At 40.2% G+C, this 23559-nt stretch overlaps 1 protein-coding gene across 4 annotated transcripts in view; it reads right to left on the bottom strand.

Annotated features, from left to right (window-relative positions):
• Nucleotides 1–485: 485 nt before the first annotated feature.
• Nucleotides 486–23559, bottom strand: part of LOC129712651 (protogenin-like) — a 108645-nt gene continuing 85571 nt past the window's right edge. The window contains exons 12-21 of one of the 4 annotated variants that reach the window (XR_008726103.1): nt 13837–13932; nt 12187–12373; nt 9934–10061; nt 8442–8612; nt 7533–7724; nt 6370–6493; nt 5850–6015; nt 3908–4018; nt 934–2681; nt 486–775 (exon numbers count right to left, since the gene is read on the bottom strand). Coding sequence is in view for 3 of the 4 variants with exons in the window: in XM_055661253.1 (XP_055517228.1) it covers nt 2247–2681; nt 3908–4018; nt 5850–6015; nt 6370–6493; nt 7533–7724; nt 8442–8612; nt 9934–10061; nt 12187–12373; nt 13837–13932 (1610 nt within the window). In the remaining variant the exon portion in view is untranslated. Of the gene's footprint in view, nt 2682–3907; nt 4019–5849; nt 6016–6369; nt 6494–7532; nt 7725–8441; nt 8613–9933; nt 10062–12186; nt 12374–13836; nt 13933–23559 lie in introns of all 4 variants that reach the window. The other 3 variants (XM_055661253.1, XM_055661254.1, XM_055661255.1) reach the window with 3 other exon arrangements.

Raw genomic sequence — 23559 nt, 5'->3', positions numbered from 1 at the left:
ATTGTCCTCAACATTTTTGGTATCATGAAGCTCCATTTTGTAATGCAAGCAATTCTAAAAACAAATACAAATGAGGCACCAAATGGTGCTCTTTGGATAGGAACTCTGAAGGAGTTCTTTCATTTAATACCGTTAAGCTGAAGTTGTTTTATAATCAGAAGGTTTATAGAAATTGTGGTGGAGATACAGTTATTGAATATCCAAGCACAAAGTTATATTATTTTAAAGTAACTCTACATCCCTTTCAACTAGATAAAAAAAATTATATTCCTATTATTTTATACATGAATTCCTTGAATAGTTTAATCAGACTTAAAACTCTGCAGGACCTTTTTATTCCAGGACTCAATTTAATTAAATCAATTAAGTGTGACATTACATAATTTTTCATTTTGCAGTTTGTTAAATGAAGGCATTTGATGAGTTTGGGGGGGGGGGGGGGGAGAGAGAGAGATAGAGGGGTTTTATGTCAAATCATTTTAAAAAAAAATAAAAAGTACTGTTAATTAATTTAAAAGATGACATTGAAGAATTTATTGACATGGAACTGCCTTTAATTAAATGTATTTAGTCTACCGTGATAGGTGTGGATTTTTAGTGAAGGTTTTTTGGTTAAGGCTAGCCAATACCACACACTTCAAAGCTGCAGGAAAAAAAAATTATGAGAGTCCACTTACTAATTTGAACATGTCACCAAGTGGCATTGGAAATTCACTTGGAATATTTAACTTTAGGTAAAGTTTAATTCATAGGTAGACACAAAATGCTGGAGTAACTCAGCAGGACAGGCAGCATCTCTGGAGAGAAGGAATGGGTGACATTTTGGGTCGAGAACCCGAGTCTGAAGAAGAGTCTCCACCCGAAACATCACCCATTCCTTCTCTCCAGAGATGCTGCCTGTCCCGCTGAGTCACTCCAGCATTTTGTGTCTACCTTTGATTTAAACCAGCATCTGCAGTTCTTTCCTACAAAGTTTACTTCATCTTCAGTTTGAACATTGTCATCGTTGAACTTTCTCGGATTTCTGTACTTACAGATAATAAACTCACTATACACTCCACAAGATTTCCCTTTTTTTAAAAGTGAACGCAGCAAACCAGAATGCTCAAGCACCATCCCACTGGATACAATTCTTGTTTGAAATGGACCAGTAACATAGTTGCCGAAGCATCTGTTAGAATGCATGAAATCAGAACTCAACCGGCGCAGCACAAGGCTGTGATAGGGGTCAATGCAGGAGGCATGTTTTCCCTAATTTCTGCATCTGCATTGTATTTTCCAGTTTCTAGAACAGGAAGCATCTAGGTAATCATTTCAGTTAACCCTGGCCTGCTTCAATTAGTCTGCCGTGCCTCCCAACAGATAGTCAATGAAACTGGATGTACTCATAGCTTTTCAGCTTCAGATTCAATGGGAATACATTCACTCTGCCTATAGCGCAGAGTTTGGATATCTTTCAAAATTAACATTATGGACAAGCTCAATAAGAACATCAATGAGGCACAAAACTTCACCAGGCACCTCATTCAATCCAAAGCATTGCTTCTTTTCTCTAATCAAACCAGCTCTACAATTTCCCCTCAACAGCTTCATGTAAATGCACAGTATAAATGTAGCAGCTGTGTAAAGTCATTTAAAATTTCATGGATTGAAATTATGAATTCAAAACCTTCCAATAACTTGACTGGATATCTTATTTTATATTAACAATATAATCAAGCCAACTTCAGCTCAAAGGCACTGTGTATATGGCCCCATTTCAGAATCTCACTTGCTCATGTAAACAGGTCTTTAGTCAAACACTCTCATGGCAACGTCCTTGCAACCCCTACATCACAGCAGAATAACACCAACAAACATATTTTTAATCAAACAACACATCTCTGTAAGGAAGTATCAACTATTAGGTAATGGAGTCAAATCCTGTTAAATACTGGGGTTTATCATTAGGTAAAATTGAGGTAGATTTTTTCAGCAGAAAACCTGAAACAATATTTCTGCTCCAATGATATACCTTTCAAATTAAAATCAAAAGAAATGTAATGGTCCTTTTCACATTTTTTTGACATAGACATTCATGGCGGTTAAAATAAAAAATATGGAACATTCATAAACCAAGTGTGTAAGAACCTGGCGTGACTAAAAAAAAAAAAAAATGACCCAGACTTTCTTTCCAGAGTGTTCTTTGGCTTACTGCACATTTGTCCATTGTACAGATAAATTATTGTGAAACTGGATCTGGTTGCTTAAATTGGAAATTGGTTGCTGGTGTTTTCACTTGTTGGTTTTGAAGACATGTGGCTTGGTCGAGGCAGCGCCAGTAGGTCAGAGGTAGTGGAATGAGAAACAACCAACACACGTTGATCTTCCCCGGAGGTAGGCTGGACAGGAATGCTGGCAGTGTCCCCCTGGACAGACGATCCCAAGAAGGCAGGTGGATCACACGTGACAGAAGAAAGGTGCAGCATTTCCATCTCCTCCCTGGAATCATGCGAATACCTGCCCGAATCTCCAGTTTCGTGGCTTCCATCACTGTTGTGAGAATATTCGGTATCTCCCATGGCGGTAAACACAGCTGGCAATGATGTGGGGGGAATCAGCACCGAGCCTCCCGATTCCTCACGGCTCAGCTCAGTCAACTGGTAGGGGCTCACGCCAAACCCGTTTCTTCTCACTGGCTGCTAGAAAAAGAATGGTGATTTAGAAACGGTTTCAAATCCCAGACAATGCCCTTGGTTGGAATAGAAACATAGAAACATAGAAATTAGGTGCAGGAGTAGGCCATTTGGCCCTTCGAGCCTGCACCGCCATTCAATATGATCATGGCTGATCATCCAACTCAGTATCCCGTACCTGCCTTCTCTCCATACCCCCTGATCCCCTTAGCCACAAGGGCCACATCTAACTCCCTCTTAAATATAGCCAATTAACTGGCCTCAACTACCCTCTGTGGCAGAGAGTTCCAGAGATTCACCACTCTCTGCGTGAAAAAAGTTCTTCTCATCTCGGATTTAAAGGAATTCCCTTTTATCCTTAAGCTGTGACCCCTTGTCCTGGACTTCCCTAACATCGGGAACAATCTTCCTGCATCTAGCCTGTCCAACCCCTTAAGAATTTTGTAAGTTTCTATAAGATCCCCTCTCAATCTTCTAAATTCTAGAGAGTATAAACCAAGTCTATCCAGTCTTTCTTCATAAGACAGTCCTGACATCCCAGGAATCAGTCTGGTGAACCGTCTCTGCACTCCCTCTATGGCAATAATGTCCTTCCTCAGATTTGGAGACCAAAACTGTACGCAATACTCCAGAATGAGCCCCCCCCCCCCATAGAGAACTCAAAATATTCAAACTATTGTACTATAAACCAAAATACATCCATTGCAAAACTAGGACCACACTGTTAGACTTTATCCATAATTATTTTTAAAAAGACAGCAAGCAGGCGGCCAATTGAATACATTTTGGCAAGTATGGGTCTAAATGAGCGAAAATAAGTGATTATGAATGGGGAGTAATGAAAGGTATTGGTGCCATCAGTTGATGAGCAAGTGTGACTTGCTGTGTGAAACTGCAATTGCAGGATTCATTCATCATGTTGAGTTAATCAGGTCAAGCACTTAATGGAACCAAAAATAAAACTGATTGTAATTGACAAGTCAAATCAAGCCCAACAAATTCCAATTCTATTTCTGGCAGGAATTGCTCTCATTATAGATACTGTAGCAAGCATCAGCTGATGTAAGAAATTGTCAAACAAGCCCAAATCGCAGTCTATGCAGCCCAACGACTAAAACCAGAGCCTGAGACTACTTCCATCCTATTCAATCTCACCCCATCAACAAATCTTACATTATCCTTCAATGCAAATGTATGATCACAACTACTTTAGCACTTGTTCCCAATCGTACCTGCTCCTCCTTGAATGTATTTGTTGGTCTCTTTTTTCTTCCAAACAAAAAGCATTTTTTGGACTTTTCTTTTCTGTGACCAGAGTTGCTAACGATCAGATCAGATCCACCCTGTTGTAAAGAGTACATTCACCAAGGTTACTTAATGCTCACTTGCAGCCTGCTGCGCAGAATGTGCTCAAGTTGCACTTTGTGCTGTTGGCTTAGGTCACGACCAGAAATGTCCGTTCATTCCCTCAGCAGATGCTGCCTGACCTGCTGGGTTCCTCCAGTACTTTGTGTTTTCCTACTTTCAGCTTGCTTTTAAACCAATTACTTCATTTGTTTTCCACTGTTTAGAGGCCTGAAACTATTTCAGGCTTTAACAAGATTCCTCATCAGGATGTCATACAGCATGGAAACAGGTCCTTTGCCCCAATTTGTCCACCCCGACCAATGTGCCCCATCTGCACTAGACCCACCTGCCTGCATTTGTCCCATATCCCTCTACATTTATCCCATATCCCTCTACCTTCTGAACCTTCTGAATGTTGTAGTCGGCAGGGCAGTACTCTGCATATCGCCAACTTACACAATTTTACATTTTTATTAAGCCAATTAACCTACAAACCTGTACGTCTTTGGGGAGTGTGGGAGGAAACCGAAGATCTCGGAGAAAACCCACGCAGATCACGGGGAGGACATACAAACTCCATACAGACAGCACCCGTAGTCAGGATCGAACCCGGGTCTCTGGCTCTGCATTTTGTTGCAAGGCAGCAACTCTACCGCTGCGCCACCGTGACCGCCCTCTACATTTATCCTATCCCATGTTAAATGTTTCTTAAATGTTGTGGTACTATCTGCCTCATTAGGATTAATGCCTACGTTTACATCATTCGTCCCCTTCTTAAATATAACAAGTTTAACAAAAGTACTCCTAAAATGCTTTTTGTGCTTTCTTCTGCTCAAAATAAGCTTCTATTTTTAAGTTAGAATTTCAGATTGGTATGTAAAATACTCGTCTTCAATTTTCTCTGTTCCTAGTTTCTCTCTTCCTTTTACTTCTCAGCCCCCTGAACTATTTACACACATGGCGCCAAGTCTTCTGAACTGACATAATAACTGTAAGTGGCACTCTTCATCTCCACCTCTGGGAGTAAAGGGTGAGCAGACCTTCATTAGGCAACACCAAATGAGATTGCTGCAAAGTACTTTGGAATGTCCCCAGATTGTGCAGACAAGATATAAATGCAAATAATTTTCCATTATTAAGGCCAAAGATGCACAGGTGGATAACGTAATAAAGGAGGCATGTGGGATGCTTGCCTTCATTAGCCAGGATATAAGGTGCAAAGAGGTCTTGATTAGGACGCAGCTGAAATGCTGGGAGCAGTTCTGTTCATCAACAATGAGGATATGGATATGGATTGCACTGGAGTGGGCAGAGGAGGCACCAGAATATTGTCTGGGGTGGAACATTTCAGTTGGGAAGAGAGATTTGAGAGGATTAGTTTGGACTGGATAAAACTTAGGGGCTACTTGGTAGAGTTACACAGAAATATGAGAGGCATGGATAGAAACTTTACCCGATGATAGAGATGTCCAAGACCATAGGAAATAAGGTTGAGGTGATTTAGAGGAAACCAGAAGAATGGTTTGTGACTCAGAGGGTGCCTGGAATCTGGAATGCACATCTGGATGTGGTGGTGAAGGCAGAGGCTATCACAGAAACATTTGGATGAGCACTTAAATCACCCAGGAATAGTAGGGTATGATTCAAGTGTTGGTAAATGCATTTAGTCTGGATAGGTACTTGATGGCCGATATGATGCGCTGAAAGGCCAGCTTCTTTGCTAAGACAGTGCAAACTATTTACTTTCATAAAGAAGTAGTGCCTCGTTTTGGAAGGAGAAGAGGCAACAACATAATAACAATATGAATAAAACAAAAATAAAATTACCTTGGTGTCCAAGAAGGCATTTTCAGGCATCATTGGCATTAAGGTTTCCATATTTTCCCACTGTTCATCCTTACTCTTGGCAAGATGGTTCCCATTGACCAGTGGGCTTGTCACATGTGCTAACTGAACATTCCCTTGTTGCTCAGCTTTGACAGCACTGGATTTCCTGGACAAACAGAAACATTCACCATTTAAAGGAAACTTCAACAAAAATACTAACACCATCAGATTGTGCAGGTGCTGAATGTAGTCTCAGTTTATTCACTGGTGTAAGTGGAAATGGCAGAAAGCTAGTAAATGCTACCTTTTTTAAAAAGTGACATTTTAGTAAAAATGTTGTTTAAGTACAAGTAATAATGAGTCTAGGTGGGGCTGGTGGGTGAAGATTTGCAGCACACAGACGGCTGAACATCTCCCACGCACAACAATTATATTCATCATATTTAGATTACATTTCAATATAAATCTTTACCCATTATCTTTAACTGTCTGCATGTTGTATCCAACACTTAAATAATACCTTGCTTTGCTTCTATAAAGGAGGATCAGGATGCAGATGATAATACAAGTCAGGGCAATGCAAACTCCAACAATAATCCCAGTCATTGATTTTTGGTCCAGGTGGTAAAACACATCAGAGTTACCTGTGGAACAAGCAAAGTGGTATGTTCATTAGTACCATTGAAACTGGTTAGTATGGCTTTGTGCAGAGAAGGTCGGTCACAACTTAGGCTTTTTTGAGCAGGTAACAATGAATGATGAGGATAGGGAAGTAGATGTTGACTATGTTATAAATATATTATATCCTTTTAGCTTTTGGTATTACTTTATCAGAAATCTGCACCATTAAATTCATTTTACTGGGGAATAAAAGCACTTAGAGTAGAGGTTATTCTGCTATAACACAACAGTTGAATATCTAAGAAACCTCACGTTATATGCAATTATGTTATAAAAACAATTATGTTAATGGGCACAAAAGGAGTGAGAGTGTTTCAAACTCAGATTAACAAACTATTTTTCCTGCAGGATTTTCAAATAAAGGTCTTTTTAACAAGTTTATTTTTGTTAGTGGAAGCTAAAAATACTGAAGGCTGCATGTTACTTGTTTAATAGACTTTCATTGCACAAGTGTTAGCAGAAGCAATTGCTTTCAATTTCAGGCACAACCAGTGATGTAACTGATAGACAGCTTTCTAAAGAGACAATGGTGTCTGATTACTGCAGGAAGGTGAACTGCAGGGTTTTTAAACTCCAACCTGTTTCCTTCCCTCAAGAGTTTTTTTTCTGCTTGCCAAATTCCAAAGGAACTCTTAAGAGGTTCCCCAGATCCCGCTCAAAATTGCATTATAACCAACTGAGCCCGCGTATCTCAAATAGTGTTCCTTGATTATCCAATTAGCTTTATGGAAACATGTATTGCTGTAGAATGTGGATTAAATTAGCATCTACTTCATACATTCCTAATTCACTGTTTCACCTCACCTCATTATAGACATGAACAACATATTAGAATTAGGATAGATTAAAAGTATCTTGAACCACAGTGTAAATTGCCCAGTTTATCTTTCTTTGTAGCTCTGATCAGCATTTCACTAAGAAGGGCGTTCATTTAATTTACTGCAAAATACATCTGGCAGTAAAAGATGCACAAAATTATATTGGTTTTGGCTATCTATTTACCTTTGGCATCTGCACTGCTGAGAGAGTCAGACCACTTTGGCCCTTGACTGAAGTATACAGTCTCTGTAGCAGGGATCACCAGTTCGACAATGTTGGAAAAGGGTCCCTCTCCTACTTCATTTGTTGCAGATATTTGAATGAGGTATACATTTCCCGGATCAAGGTTTTCCAACAAAGTCATAGTAATTGATCCTAAAAAAAACAACCATAACATTAGTGGATTGAAGGCTAAAAACGAAAAGTGAAACAAAGGCATGATCTCTTGAAGCAAGCACAATGCATTATTTCAATATAACAATTTTGAAAATTGCAATGAATACATTTGGCAGGTCAACTTGCACCTGACACACAAAGTCAGCAGGATGGTGCGGAGTAACAAATTGGATTAAAGTTTGTTCCATGTATGAACACATGTGGAAGAGCCCGTTGAATTATGCAATGCCAGATACATTTCCATTACGTTTGCTGTACAGGGATAATGGACTGGGGAATGGGTATGAGACCAGGCCCAACTCAACAGGACGTGGCCACAAGTTCTGTGTTACCTGTGCCTATGGCAGTGAGAGCCAGCTGCTGATAAGCAACAAGCATCGTTTGCACAAGGCAATGGACACCTTCAACACAAGAGATTCTTCACTACATGACATTCATTGCTGTAGCTGACATTGAGTTGACCACTGACCAGGCCTTGTTCATTCATCATCATCAGGCCACATGAGTTTTCAACCAGGATGTTGGATCACAAACATGTTGTAGGAAGCTGGGAACATTATGGACCACTTTGGCTGTAATTTACTGCACAATTCTCAGACTCTCATTTTCACTGAAAGTTTAGTCAAGTAGTTTGCAGCTTCCAGATTTAAAACTGGACAAATGCTCAAGAGTTCACACTTGCTGAGTGAAGCTCACCTTCCCGATGGAGCACTTGCCACTCGCCACCAATCCAAGCCTTCCTTGAAGCGTACAGGATGGTGTACTGAGTGACAGCGGTATTGGTGTTTTCTGGGGGCTTCCAAGAAATGAGAGCAGTTCCTTCTTCTATTAACGTGGCTTTGACTCCTGAAGGGGGATTGGTTGGAGCTGCAAGAGAAATTAATAACAGAGTGTCCGATTCATAGAATTCAGAAACAAGGTATTTGGCCCAACTCATCCATGCTGACCAAGATGCTCCATCCAAGCTAATCCCATTTGCTTGCGCCTGGTCCATATCCCTCTAAACCTTTCCTATCCACATTCCTGTCCAAATATATTTTAAAAGTTGTAATTGTACTCTCCTCAAGTTACTTCCACTGGCAGCATGTTCCATAACCCCGGAAACCCTGTGTGCAAAAGATTTACTCCTCTGGTTCCTATTAAATCTCCCCCCCACCACCACCTTAAACCCATGCCCTCTAGTTCTTGACAGGCACAAAAAACTGGAGTAACTCAGCAGGACAGGCTGCATCTATGGAGAGAAGGAATGGGTGACGTTTCGTGTCGAGACCCTTCTTCAGACTGGTTAGGGATGAAGGAAATGGGAGATATAGATGGTGATGTGGAGAGATAAAGAACAATGAATGGAAGATATGCAAAAAAGAAACGATGATAAAGGAAACAGGCCGTTGTTAGCTGTTTGTAGGATGAAAATGAGAAGCTAGTGCGACTTGGGTGGGGAAGGGGTAGAGAGGGAATGCCAGGGCTACCTGAAGTGAGAGAAATCAATATTCATACAACTGGGCTGCAAGTTCCTCCAATTTGCACTTAGCCTCACTCTGACAACGGAGGAGACAGAGGACAGAAAGGTCTGTGTAGGAATGGGAAGGAGAATTAAAGTGTCCAGCCACCGAACCCTCTCGTTCTTGATTCCTCGATCATGGTAAAAAAAGACTCATTGTTGGCATGGATGTGGGGCTGATGCATTGATTCTTGAAGTTGCCCTCAAGTCATAGCCTGTTATCCTGAGGTATATTTTTCCTTCTATGGCTGTCAATCTGTTAGCCAACATTTGATCTATGTCAGTATATTATCCTCAATCTCATATATTCATAAACACTTGCTATCAGTACAAAATTTGGGAACATTTTGTGGAGTAAGGCCCATAGCATCTGGAATTTCACTAACTAAACTTTTTTTTTGTGCAGGATACTTCTATCCTAGTTTACTTTGGAATCGTCCATTCCTTTCAGATAGAATACAACTCCATTAGGAATGGCCTATTGTTTTCAAAAATTTCAAATGTGAACATAAAATACCATGATAAACTCATGCCATATATTGAAATCTCTTCAATGACGGAATATGCCATAACCATATTTGACACCATGAAAATGAGAGGTTTAAATTCTGGTAAACATTTGTTTCTTAGTAGAAGTGATGGGGTTATTTGGGTTCCGAGCTGTGAATAGAGTGATTTTGTCCTTACCTTCGGGCAAGGTCAGCTGATAAACCACTGGGCTCCAGGGGCTGGAGAGCTGGTCTGCATGAAGCCGCACTGCAAACTCGTACTTAGTGAAGGGTTGCAGACCAATCACGAGCATGTGCGTCTCAGAACTGGAAAATTAAAAAAACAAGGATTATCAGAAGAGAAATGTATTCAGGGCTGATTTGATAGCTGAGCATTGTGCACTGTACATTGAAAACAGGATTGAATAAAATGCATTGGTTTGTGGTGTCCTATTTGCATGTTAAGTACAACATTATAATAAAATAAATATGAAACAGTTTATTATAGTTGTAGGTAGACAAAAGTGGTGAATTACAAGAGGTGTCATTCTTGAGCAAATTGAGTAGGTAGACAAAAGTGCTGAAGAAACTCAACGCATGCGGCAGCATCTATGGAGCGAAGGAAACAGATAACGTTTCGGACCGAAACCCTTCTTCAGACTATATTTACTATAATTATTATAGTTGTATTGTATACTTGAGCCATGCAGCTTCTTTGCCCAGGTAAAACCAAATATAGCAAGCTGATAGAATTAAGCGAGAATTATATCTACCATAAATTCAAATCCACACATGCACTGACTACACCGCCCAACACGGACTTCCATCTGTATATATGTATATATGTATGTAGCGCCGTAGAATTTGTGCACCTATTCCCCCCCCCCCATCTCCCTTCTGTTTTGTTTTTCTGTTTCTTGTTTTTTGTGTAAAATTGTATGTATGCACTGAGTACGAGCAGCTTTCAGTTTCACTGTACATGTATAGTGACAATAAATGGCATATCTATATCTATATCGATAACTAAGGATTAAGATAACCGATGACAAAGTGTATAGGAAGGAACTGCAGATGCCAGTTTAAACCGAAGATAGACACAAAAAGCTGGAGTAACTCAGCGGGTCAGGCAGCATTTCTGGAGAAAAGGAATAAATGATGTTTTGGGTCGAGACCCAGACTGTTCAACTGGAAGAAATTTGCTCAAGAATGACACCTCTTGTAAAAGCAAAAATAACCCATTCATGATTATATTGGGACTATTTTGTTCAGACCGAAAGGTCTGAATGACAAATAAAGCAATCTAATCTAATCTAAAAAACTTTTCTTTTGTTGGTACATACATTTTCAAAATGATTAATTGTCGTTTATTTCCAAGTATTTGCAGTAATTCCCTCATTATTCTGATGATAAGCAACGCAGGATGACATTTATTGTGGCCTGTGTTTCCGACAGTTCACTTCCATGAAAAGAAAGAATTAGGTTCCCCCCCCCCCCCCCCCGTGTGAACTGCATGCTTGAAAAGCACGTGGAAAGAATGCTCAGTAGAGATTTAAAAAAATAAAAATAAATAAAAAATTAATTGTTGATTTTGGATCAGTGCATCAAGGATGGGGTAACAATTACGAGAAAAATTAAATAAGTAATCTAAGATCTGAACCATTAACATTTTGCATTGGGCAATCCTGCAACACTACTGACCGTGTCACTTCACTAGAACAGGGTGAAAGAAAAGGAGGCTGAGTTACAACACAGCTCATTGCTTGCAATGTGACTTGTTAACTTGTAATAAAAATAGTTCAGAATTGTTAAACAAAGAATGGTTTAGTGCCACATCACAATGAAAATCATAAGTAAAAGTTTATGGTGTTTGTCTATAAAAGCTCTGTTTAGTTAAAAGCTTCAGCCTGTCTGCGGCTGCCCTTCCCCCTCTGCAACTCTAGAGTAAACAAGTATCTGATCCCAGCTCTCTCCAATGAGTCAGAGGTTTCTTTCACATTGTCCGACAACAGATGATACCAGGAAGGTGACCAGCATTTTTGCTATCTGACATCCTTATTTACCTTGAGATAAGATGGGAGAAGTTCTCAATAGTGGATTGGCCCTGATCACGAGGGGCAGTTGTGGACACCCACAAGGTGTAACAGACAGACACATTTGTAAAGCCGAGAGTTCATTGAAAGCGAATCAGAGCCCGACTGCACTATGATAAACCATTGTAAATATTGAATGGCTTTGTCAAATAGCTTCACACGTACAGGGGCACAGGTTAGCTTTGAAGGTATTTACAGTAATAGCTATGTCAGGAATTATTCAAAGTCTGGCTCTCAACTTAATTTCCACGATACTGCAAAATAAATTGACAATTTAAAAAAAAGTGACTTTTCCTGCCACTGTAATAAACACCATCATTAACACCTAGAGCTGTAGATTTACAGAGAGGGAATCAACTTACGTTTGAAGGTACATGACAAGTGAAGCATTCTGCAGCCCCACAGGGTTACAGCGGACAGTATAGTTGATCACTGGTGCTGCAGTGAAAGCCGGCTTCCCCCATTGTAAGGAAATAGAAGATGAACTATTGGCTTTCGCGTACAAGTGATGAGGAGGGGGTGGTGGAGGCACCATGCGATCTCGAACAGCTGTCAAATAAGAACATACACATTATTCATCTCTAGTAGGTTTTCAAAATGTTTAAATAATGGCAATATGTTGTGAAATTAGAAATGCACTTTGAATTTTTATTTGAAGGCCAATACCATAAAATCTATATGCGCTACAGTTTTTTATCAACCTGGAAAAGGGATAAGTATTGATGGTTAACAGCTGCATGCAAATTCTGTACTCAGGGGAAAAGTTGCTATTGAAAGCCCCAGATATAGCCAAAATAAATTGAACAAGACTGATCTTCAAAGCATCCGAATATGGAACAACATGTACATTTTTGTCAACATATTAATGATTCCTTTGGAAATGCAATGGACTGCAGATGCTGGAATCTTGAGCAAAAATAAACAAACTGCAGGAGGAATTCAGCGGTTGTCTTTTTGTTGAATTATTCCTTTATTGGGTTAGCAAAACAAGGATGTTGAATTCCAAGAATATATGATTAAGTTCTACACTGGAATCGACGTGGTTAAATAATGTGCGAGGGGTTTAAAAAATTATTATTTTAAAAAAAAAATACATTTGGGAAAATTCTGAGTTTCACCAACCAGCTGAGCACTAGAAGTATTGATTGAGAGGCACACAAAGGGCAAAGACCAGGCTCCACTAGAATTGCTATCCAAAATTCACCGCATAGACTCAGAGCATAGATCTATAGATTGCTGAGAATTTGGAATTTTGTGATACGTTCCACTTTTTAGACTGTAGCTGTAGTTCACTCCCATTTTCCTTCACACACACACAAACTGGTTCAGAAAATTCAGTTTGCTTGGGATTTTTTACTGCTGGACGAGAAGATTTTCCCGGCGATTAGGTGTTACTCTTAAACATCAGAAGGTACCCATGTCATTTAATGTTACAGTGAAATCAGTGAAAACGTTTTTCAGTGAAATCGCTGAGTTGAAAGGGAACAGGAAATGTACAAACACTGCACGCCCCAGGTCCAGCTGCAAACCTACCCATGTTGCTGACCCCCCAACTCCCCCCCATACACTTGGCCCCAAACTCCTGATCCTCTTCCCGGCTGCCCTCTGAGCCCACGCCTCCATTGAGTGAGCCGGATGCCCAGCAACCAAGATTTACAAGCAATCGGATACTGGATTATTGCAGTTTTACTGCCAATAGTTTGCCTTTATCTGTTGTGCAAGGCCTTGACAGAGTGAGAAAATAGTTTATAAAACCACAGAGAAAATAAAATCCAATTCCCTATAAATCGGAAATGATTTACGGGAACCAGTGAAACTGTTGACTGCTTTGGCTGTGGCTGACAGGATGTTTTATTTTAAAACAGTCACACCAACAGCATCACTTCAATGGTTAATTATTGGTGTTGAAGATTTAGCAGTGGACAACATTCTAGGAATTTTATTTAAAATATACACAACTTTTCAATATGAAATGAACATTATGAGACATTGTCTACGTATTGAGCACTTACACACACATCCTGGGGTGCTCACTGTCTGGTCTGCCTGGTAGCCTTCACCCATAGAATTATATGCCAATAAACGTATGTGATATTTCCTTCGAGGGTCTAAAAAAAAAATAATATCCAGTATTAGTTGATAGTTTTACTGTGATCGCATTCTTCCCCCACACTCCACTTGATAGTCCCTGTACATCCAGTCAGTGTATATCCACACAAATCATATAACAATTACTCAAATGGATCCTAAACCAGGCAAATGTAAAACAATAAAGTGGATGCTTGGAATTGAAAAAGTGGGAATCTAAATAAAATGGAATTAATAACATTTATAAAAATTCATGCAGACACGACTGGTGGATGGATGGGCGATCAGTAAGTTGCAAACTAAATCCCAAAATATTAAATCAATCACAGTCTGAAGAAGGGTTTCGACCGGAAACGTTGCCTATTTCCTTCGCTCCATAGATGCTACCTCGCCCGCTGAGTTTCTCCAGCATTGCCTACCCAAAATATTAAAATTCAATAGCATCCTCCCAGAGCAAACAACTACTGCTTTATGTTTTTCCTGTCCTAGTATTGAAAAATTCCCATTACTGATACCAAATCCCAATTCAGTGTACAATATCCCTCATTGTTTTGGACTTGGTTACTGTGGGCTATGGGCTTTATGTTTACCAGTATTTTTGCTGTATTTTGTCAGGAATATCATGATTCTTAAAATATTTCAAGCTGATGCAAGTGTGTAAAAAAACAATTCAAACAGTTCAAACAATACTAAAACCAATGGGTTCGTAATCTTTATGAATGAAAGCCCCATTTGTTTAACATTTGGTTATCTATGCAACCTTCCCCCACCCCCATAAACACTCGATGACATCATGGGTCACTCCTTTTAAGGAATTGGGGCTGGCCATGGGGTTCTTGATGGCTTCTCTCATTCCCACTGCCAGGGGGAGATGGTTAGCTAAAAGGCCCAGCCCTACCTCGGACATTGATGGAGGAGGCGAGTTGCTCATCTTCCTCTTCCTACCCGTAACATTCTCAATCACCCACTCTCTACATCTTCACTGTCAGCGTCAACACGTCCCATCATCAGTGGTGCACCCGCTACAAGACAACGCCCACCATTTTCCTTCCCTCCTCCCACATAAATGCTAACTTCACTATGCATCCAATTTGTAAACCCAGTCAAATGATTCAATTGAAAAAAAGTGGATGCAAATTCAAAGACTGCATTTGAAGGTACAAATTGGTATCAGTTATTAGCAGCTCCATTGATGCCTGCTAGTTAACGTGACAATGTGTGATCACATCAGCACTGGTGTCTCTCCCATTATCATTGCTGATATGAGACAGACCCACTTATTGCAGCAAAAAAAGGCAGAATTTTTGGTCTCGATGGAATCTGTTTGTCCCAGAAATATTCTGTCAGATATTTCTGTAAATAATCCTTTTCCATAATACACTTTTCCATAATACACTGTTGAGGGTTTCTTAGATTCTGAAGAAAGCCAACTCATTTAAAAATTAAAAAAACAATTACTATTTGCAGCAATCAACATCAAACTAAGAAGAAACATTTTTTTTAAGGTTGTGTACACTTATCTATGATTTTCAGTAAGCATTCTTCTGGAGAAAATACAAAATAAAGCACAAAATAAAAGCCCGTGGTAACTGGTTTAAGGATCCTTTTACAAAACGACTTATCTACATGGGACCCCTGCTGACCTGTTGAATGCCAGAGGAAGACCACACTAACCATTTATCATACTGTCAACTAGCTTAAAATGTCTGCTGGCCTGCTGAGTGGTTATCCTGAATCGGTCATCGTTCCATTAAATGGAGACAAGCAAAGGTCTAATGTCAACATAGAATTGCCCTTCCTCAGTGAGAGATATTGCTTACAGCAATGGTTTACACAATGCATCTTAACACAGGGGGCCTCTCTTTGTAAATGCAACCAATTCATCACTCTACAGTACTATAAAGGTTAAGATTTTCTTATCTAAAACTGCAACGCAACATTTTGGGGCATTTTGATTGCCTTCTTGCTCCATGCAATGAAATCTGTACAAATTAAAGTTACCATAATGTCCAGTTCAAAATACCTTACAGAAAATTCAAAATGAATAGTCTCATTAAGTGACCACAAACACAAAAGAGTTAACCTTATTAACCAAATGAGGTCAGTAAAAACCAAGCCCTGATTTTCTCAAATATATTTCAAGTATTCGAATGAATCGATTTAGCAAGTATTGTATGGTTATGTTCATGTTTTTTTAGGTACAGCTGTTGTAAAAAAAATTAAGCCAGAAATGGATTATGTGATAAGTAATAAGATAAAAATATCTTCTGCACACCATTCTTCAACCAAAGCATAACTTTACCCTTTCTCTTTCAAAATGCAATGGTCTTGCAGTTCTAACACTGTTCTAGCAGCTCAGAGTAAAGAGAGATGTAAAGGGTACATGTTCATAAGAATACCAGTGAATGAACACTTTCCAGCAGAGGTCACTAGATAGCAATCTAGAGCACAAAACTAGATGGGTTTTTTTTCCACTCCCTGGCCAGAGGCACTCAAGATAATTGTAGCCTAGCCCTCCCTCCACACCACCACTCCACTATCATTCAAGATAAGTCAACAATATGGCTCAGCTCCATACCCTGGAGTAATCTTGAACAGATTTATATGATATATCTATTAGTAATCAGATGTAGAACAATTAGGAAAGGCAGGATCGTTGTGTTAAATGAGTAACTTCTGAAACTATTTGTCATTATAATTTGCCCATTCCAAAGGTTTACAGTTACAATTTTACAAAATGAATAAGATAACTAATGATCAATACACGTTTCCACAAGGCAAGAACAGCAGATTCATTCCCATTGTGCAAGGAAAGAAAAATTGGGGAATGCATCATTGGGCAGCTCATTCTTTCATGGCCTTCAAGCAGACAAAACTTTGTTTTTTTTTGACATATGGACTCCAAAGGTCTTAGAGAGGGCAAATGTTAGGAAAAGCTGAAGGCCTGTGCAAATTCCTTTTAGTGAAAAGATTAAATAATTACATTGACAAATTATAGATTCCATAATGCAAAGTACTTGTACTTAGCTTTTAGGGCAAATCATCGGATTATTTAAGGATTGTTATTGGCACATGAAGTGGATTGGTTATACACGTCACTGAAGAAAACAACAGTACATTTACAGAAGGAGATTTAAAACAAAACTGCCTATAAACATATCATTATGTGCAAGAATAATATTCAGTTAAAATAGAACAGCAGAAGCTTCTTCACTGTAATTTTAATTCCAGTGTTCAATGAAAATCCTCTACTTTAAGATGTTCCAAACAATTAAAACAAAAATGCATTAGTGAAAAGACCTACAAAAATAAAAACAAAATCTGGTAAAGCCAGTCACTTCCTCCCTGGATGGTGGAGCTCCTATTTCACAGCATTATTTTTGCTGCTGCTGTTAATGGATCATCTAAAACAAAAGCACATCTTTTGCAGTTTTAATGGTTTCTGGTAACCAGATAACCTACAGCAGGCTCCAACGACGCAGAACACTTCTAGTGCGTTTAAATAATCCCCATAAAAGCTGAGAGCCACCACTTATCAGGAGATCCACTGCAGACCATAATTTATTATGCACCATCTAACAATGGAAATATTTACCTTAAAATAACAGAGAATTATTGCTGCACTATTGGTGTCTCCACCAAGATTGAAATAACTTTTGTTAACTCTTGCTAGAGTTGTTCTTCTGTCCCCTTATTTTTATTTTTTATTTTAATACTGCAGCCGACACTTTCAAAGGAATGAACATTACTTGCAATGGATTGAAGTGGTCCAACATAGGTTTATTTTAAGGAGAAGTACCAAGTAGCTAGTGGAATTTGTATTGTGTTTCAGTATGAAGGGCATGTTAGGGTAAAACAAGTAAAGTTGGAAATGTGCAGTTTGGTCTTCACTTTACAGAGAATAACAGATCATCTTCGACGATGTTGTTTCAGCTCAATGAGCACAAACATTGAAACAAAAGAAACTTGAAGTGGCACTAAAGCTTTATTGGTGAAGTTACCTGGTTAGAGGTTTGAATTTGTACAGTTCCCATATAAGTGGCAGATATTGTCAAAGAGTGCAGCCAAAATGAGATGCAGGACTCAAAGGTTATAAAGTAGAGTTATTTCAAACTGCACAGTGGGAAGGGACATTTTGCACTGTACAACTGTTGCTTTACAAGATGACAATAAAGGATGATAATAATAATAATAATGATAAATGGGCAAATGTGGATGGAATAGTGACAGAGCCTCATAGGAATGCAGTTTTAATGGTTTCTGGTAACCCCGGTGGGTGGCGCGACTCTCGTCAGCAGCGGCCTCTGCAGCCCGTCCGCGTTTTTATTATTTTTTGTCTATGTTTCTATGTCGTTTTTGTTATTTTTTGTTGGGGTGTGTGTGTGAGGGGGTGGGGGTTGGGTGGGAGGGAGGGGGTAACTTTTAAATCTCTCCCTGCACGGGAGACCCGAATTTTCTGTCGGGTCTCCGTTGTCGTTTCAGGCTGCAACGAGGAGCGGCCTCCAACAGGAGAAGACTGGGGACTCTGGTGCCGACTCACCTCACCGTCGCGGAGCTGGCCGAGTCCAGAGCGGCGGTGGAGCGCTGCTGCTGCTGCGGCCCGACCTCCGGAGATTCGGAGGCTGCAACTGTGGGTCTGGCGGATGGCGGCACCGGGAGCCCGCGGGTCCCTGGAGGGAGACCGCTTTTCAGGGCTCCTGCAACGGCGACTTCTCCCGCCCGAGTTGCGGGGTTGAAGAGCTCCTGGAGCGGGGCCTGACATCACCGCCCCGCGTGGCTTGGAATGGCCGCGGGACTCTGCGAGCGCACGCCGGGGGCTCTAACACCAAGACCCGGTGTGCGACCTCACACCACCCGGCGTGGCTTTAATGGCCGCGGGACAATCGCCATCGCCAGCCGGGGGCTTTGACTTTGACTGACATCGGGGGGGGGAAGAGTGCAGTGGAGAGATAGGTTTTTTTTGGCCTTCCATCACAGCGATGTGATGGATGTTTATGTAAATTATGTTGTGTCTTGGGTCTATTTGTTTGTAATGTATGGCTGCAGAAACGGCATTTCGTTTGGACCTCAAGGGGTCCAAATGACAATTAAATTGAATCTATCTTGAATCTTGAATCATAGTTCTGTAGTTGGACTTTGCTGTACACTTGGCCTATGTAGAACATTTTATGCGGAAAAATATCTTTGACCATAAATCCATTGGGCAGTGAACACAAGGACACAAGACTGGAGCAAGCCATCAGGCCCTTCAAACCTATGCCGCCATTTAATATGATCATGGCTGATCTATGCCGTCCTCAATTAGGGCGGTCACAGTAGCGCAGCGGTAGAGTTGCTGCCTTACAGCGAATGCAGCACCAGAGACCCAGGTTCGATCCCGACCACAGGTACTGTCTGTACGGAGTTTGTACATTCCCCCCGTGGGTTTTCTCCGAGATCTTCGGTTTCCTCCCACACTCCAAAGACGTACAGGTTTGTAGGTTAATTGGCTTGGTAAATGTAAAAATTGTCCCTAGTGGGTGTCGGATAGTGTTAATGTGAGGTCGGCACGGACACGGTGGGCCGAAGATCCTGTGTTCACGCTGTATCTCCGAACTAAACTACTTTCCTCATGTGGTAGTTCTCCACACCCCTCCATTCCTCGATCTATCAAATATTTATCCATCTCCACTTCAAATACACCTAATGATGCAGCTTCCACTACCGGCCATGGTAAAGAAGTTCAGAGATTCACCATCCCGTGGTAAAACATTTCTAGACACTTCAATTTTTAATTATTTTGTAGTTATATATTGGTTTGTTATGATTGAAGAACTGCCTTATTCTATTGGCACGGATATTATAATTCCTTCAGACCTTAATCATCGCAAGGTGGCAAGTTGTTTCCAGAGCCAAGTGGCCACAACCGATCTCTGCAAGGCATTGTGGTATTGATGTACTATAACCAAGAATTAATCTCTTGATTTTTCTAACAGAAGTTACAGAAATTTGCCACTATCAGTGCAAACACTACATTCCCCAACTCGGCGCATGTCACCAACATGTCGACATGTTCAGTAAGTGTGTACAGCTCAAGCATTGGCAATGGATTGCACTAAGAATTATTTTATGTATATAATAAAAACAATAAACTTTTACCATTATATCCAAAAGCCACCACATAATATCTGTGTATGTTCATTCAAGAGTCAAGCATGTTTACTGTTCTATGTACCAAAACAGGACAATGACATTTTCCCCAATGCAGCAGCAAAATAGGGTTTTAAACGCTGTACTCAAATCGTTTATAAAAAAATTTAAAATGTTTTTAAAAACAATCTAGTGCAAAACAATAAGCCCAAAGACCCTTGGTTCTACTTAGTGACTTGCAAATTATTTATCATGAAAAACATAGTCCAACTTAGCTTAATTTTAGACTTGGTTAAGTGGCAACACTCATTTTTAAAATGCTTGAGTTACTTGGTTTAAAAAAACAACTTGTTATGTGGATGCCAAGCGAATATATTAGATTCGGCAGAATTATTTGGCATTGAAGTAGCAGGTTTGAGAAATGCAGAATAAACCCACATGCTTCTACACTCCTCAGAGACGTCATTGGAGCATGCTGAATCTCTCAAACTAATGAGGCATCGTCTCAAAGGATTTTTAAAGAGTCTTTAATATTTTAATGCATGTCACAGTTCGTGAGACACAATCTTATACATGATTTGAATCGCCCAGATGCAATCTAAGGCATCAATGCAGCAGGGCAGATTTTAATTGCTTGTACATTTTGTACAAGAAGCCTCAGGGGCCACTAGCTTTTAACGACAACTTGAATAGATTCACACAAGTCATTGGATCACATTATCTATCCACTGTTGAACTCTTCCCAAACATCTAAAACTTAAATTAATGCAAATTAGAGTGGAAATATTAATAGGATAGAAATATAAGATGAAACAGTTTTGACCCAATCTACTGCCAACTCAACACCGCTCCCGCTCCACCTGTGGCTTTAGTTGCATCTTTAATTTATCCAGCTCCTGCTCAAACAAGCCAATTTAAAATCCCTTCAATAGCCATGTGGTAATATATTCAATGTTTTTTAAGTCTATCATTATTTTTAGGCTTCTGGAGCCAGTCTTACATTATGCCTACTTCTTACTGACTATGACCAGTGGAAATCATCTTTCATTAGCTTCTTACTCAACCGCTTCCAAAGTGCATCTTTCCCCCAGCACCATCCTTCTTTTCATGCTGGGATCCTCAAACTGTACACCATCCTCAACTGGGGCTTGAAATAATATCCTTTATTCTGTGCAAGAACGTCTCCCAGCTCTATTGAAATACGAACCCAAGAATCTCAGGTCCTTTCTTTGGCTACATCTACTTGTAAACCAATGTAGATGTGCAAGTCAATCCTTGCATCTCTCAAGTCTTCTTCATTGACAATTTTTTTTTTTTTTTTTTAAAGCACTATATTTCCATATTCCATTTTACAAAGTACAACACTTGGCGTGAGCCAGGTAGCCAGCTGCTCATTCATGGACGGAGCTTTCTTATAAAATATTATATTACTTTCAAAATGGTGCTGCCTTGTCCTGAATAAGATGGTTCAACAACCCACCAACACATGAAAAACAGCCAGTGGAAAATAATGGAGGGTAACTGTTACCACGTTGAGATGATATCAGAACATGGTTTTTAAGGAAAGGAAGGGGAGAGTGTGAGGATAAGATTTAGGTTTGTTAACCAATGTAACAATCCTACTTTAACAAAGTGTGAAAAGTTTACTGCTGGGGTTGAAACCTGTGACATTTATGGTTTAATCCAAAGGCCAGAACAATCAATTGGCATAATCACTGAGTTGGAAAACAAACAAAACTGCTGGTGTTGGAATCTGAAATGAAACCAAATGCTGGAAGAACTCAGCCAGTCAAGCAGCATCTGTGGAAAGACTTCCTTCCAACTGGGGTGGGAGAGTGAAGGGGTGTTTGTTTTCAAAGCAGAGCTGGGGAAGGAGTGAGATGTCAGACAAAACATTACATGGGATAATAGATCAGATGATAAGGAGAAATAATTCTGACTATCAGGGAGGCACTTTATAGAAACGAGGTGAGAAAGGAAAATGATAGGATTTAAGAGTAGCTGATAAATTCATTGTTCATTGCCAGACGGCTGCTAAGTCTCCAGACAGAAGATAAGATGTTGTTCTAATTTACTGTGGTTGTGGAGGAGGCAGCAGACAGATAGGTCAGAATGGGCATAAGATTGAGATTTAAAGTGACTTGCAACAGGAAGTTTGATCACCCCTGTGGACTGAGTACAGGGGCCTTGTAAAGTGATCATGCAATCTGTGTCTGGTTTCTCCAGTGTAGAGGAGACCCCATTGTGAACAACAAATGCTGTGACTGGACTGGAAGTAAAAGTGAATCGCTGCCTCACATGGAAGGGAAGAGGCGATTGGTCATACAGTGCCCTCCATAATGTTTGGGACAAAGACCCATCACTTATTTAGGGCATTGTATGTTGCATCATATCTAGTTCCATGGAAGGTTCCATGGGAAGGATAATGGTGGTTTAGGGTGGTAGAATGGACCAGGGAATCATGAAGAAAGCAATCTGTGTGAAATGCAGGGAGGGGAGACCACATACATTAGAATCTAGAACAAAAACTACTGCAGGGGTCAGGCAGCCTCTGTGGAGTTGAAGGGAGGGAAGGAAGAAACAAGGAACTGCAGATAGTGTTTTTGCTCCAGCACTATGTGTCCCATTGAGGTACTCAAACACTTTGTGTCCAAGTTGAAGGAATTGTTGATGTTTCAGGTCAAGATGGACACAAAAAGCATGAGTAACTCAACTGGTCAGACAGCATCTCTGGAGAAAAGGAATAGGTGATGTTTTGGGTCGAGACCCTTCTTCCTCAACCCGAAATATCACCTATTCGCCAGAGAAGTTGTTTGACCCGCTTAGTTACTCCACCTTTGTGTGTCTATCTGGCGAAAGGTGGGGCAGATGTGCCGGGTGGAAGTGGAGGTGAGCATTATAGAGGAAGTCCGTGTTAATGGGACAAATGCGACAGATGTAGAAACTCGGTGAAATGATTCACTGGATGTGCTGGCTAATAACTTATTTACTTTAGACATACAGTGCTGAAACAGACCCTTCAGCCCACTGAGTCCATGCCGACTAGGGATCACCCCGTACACAAGCACTTCCCTATGCACTATGGACAATTTTACTAAAGCCAATTAACCCACCAACCTGTACATCTTTAGAGTGTGGGGGGGGAAACTGGAGCATCCGGAGAAAATGTGGTCAAAGGGAGAATGTACAAACTCTGTACAGACAGCACCAAACTCAGGTCACTGGCACTGTAAATCAGTAGCTCTACTGTTGTGCCACTGTGCTGCCCTTGAAGATTTATCTTACAGATATTTCCTTGAAAAAGCATATTAAATGAAACAGTATATTATTGGCCATAAAATAGTACTGTTGTACAGGGTTATGCCTCACTACATTATAATTTCAAAGATCGGGAGCGACAGAGAAAGTGCAAGCATTTTCTTTTTAAAAGAAAAATCCAGGTTCTGATTCATCCACACACTAGTTGTGTGAAATATGTCATTAGAGATACCGCAAGCAATACAAATTTACCAGCTTTA

This window comes from Leucoraja erinacea, chromosome 33 (assembly GCF_028641065.1).
Source record: "Leucoraja erinacea ecotype New England chromosome 33, Leri_hhj_1, whole genome shotgun sequence".
NCBI lineage: Eukaryota > Metazoa > Chordata > Chondrichthyes > Rajiformes > Rajidae > Leucoraja > Leucoraja erinaceus.
Note: the sequence above shows the minus strand (reverse complement) of the source record. Positions and strands in the feature narration are given on the sequence as shown.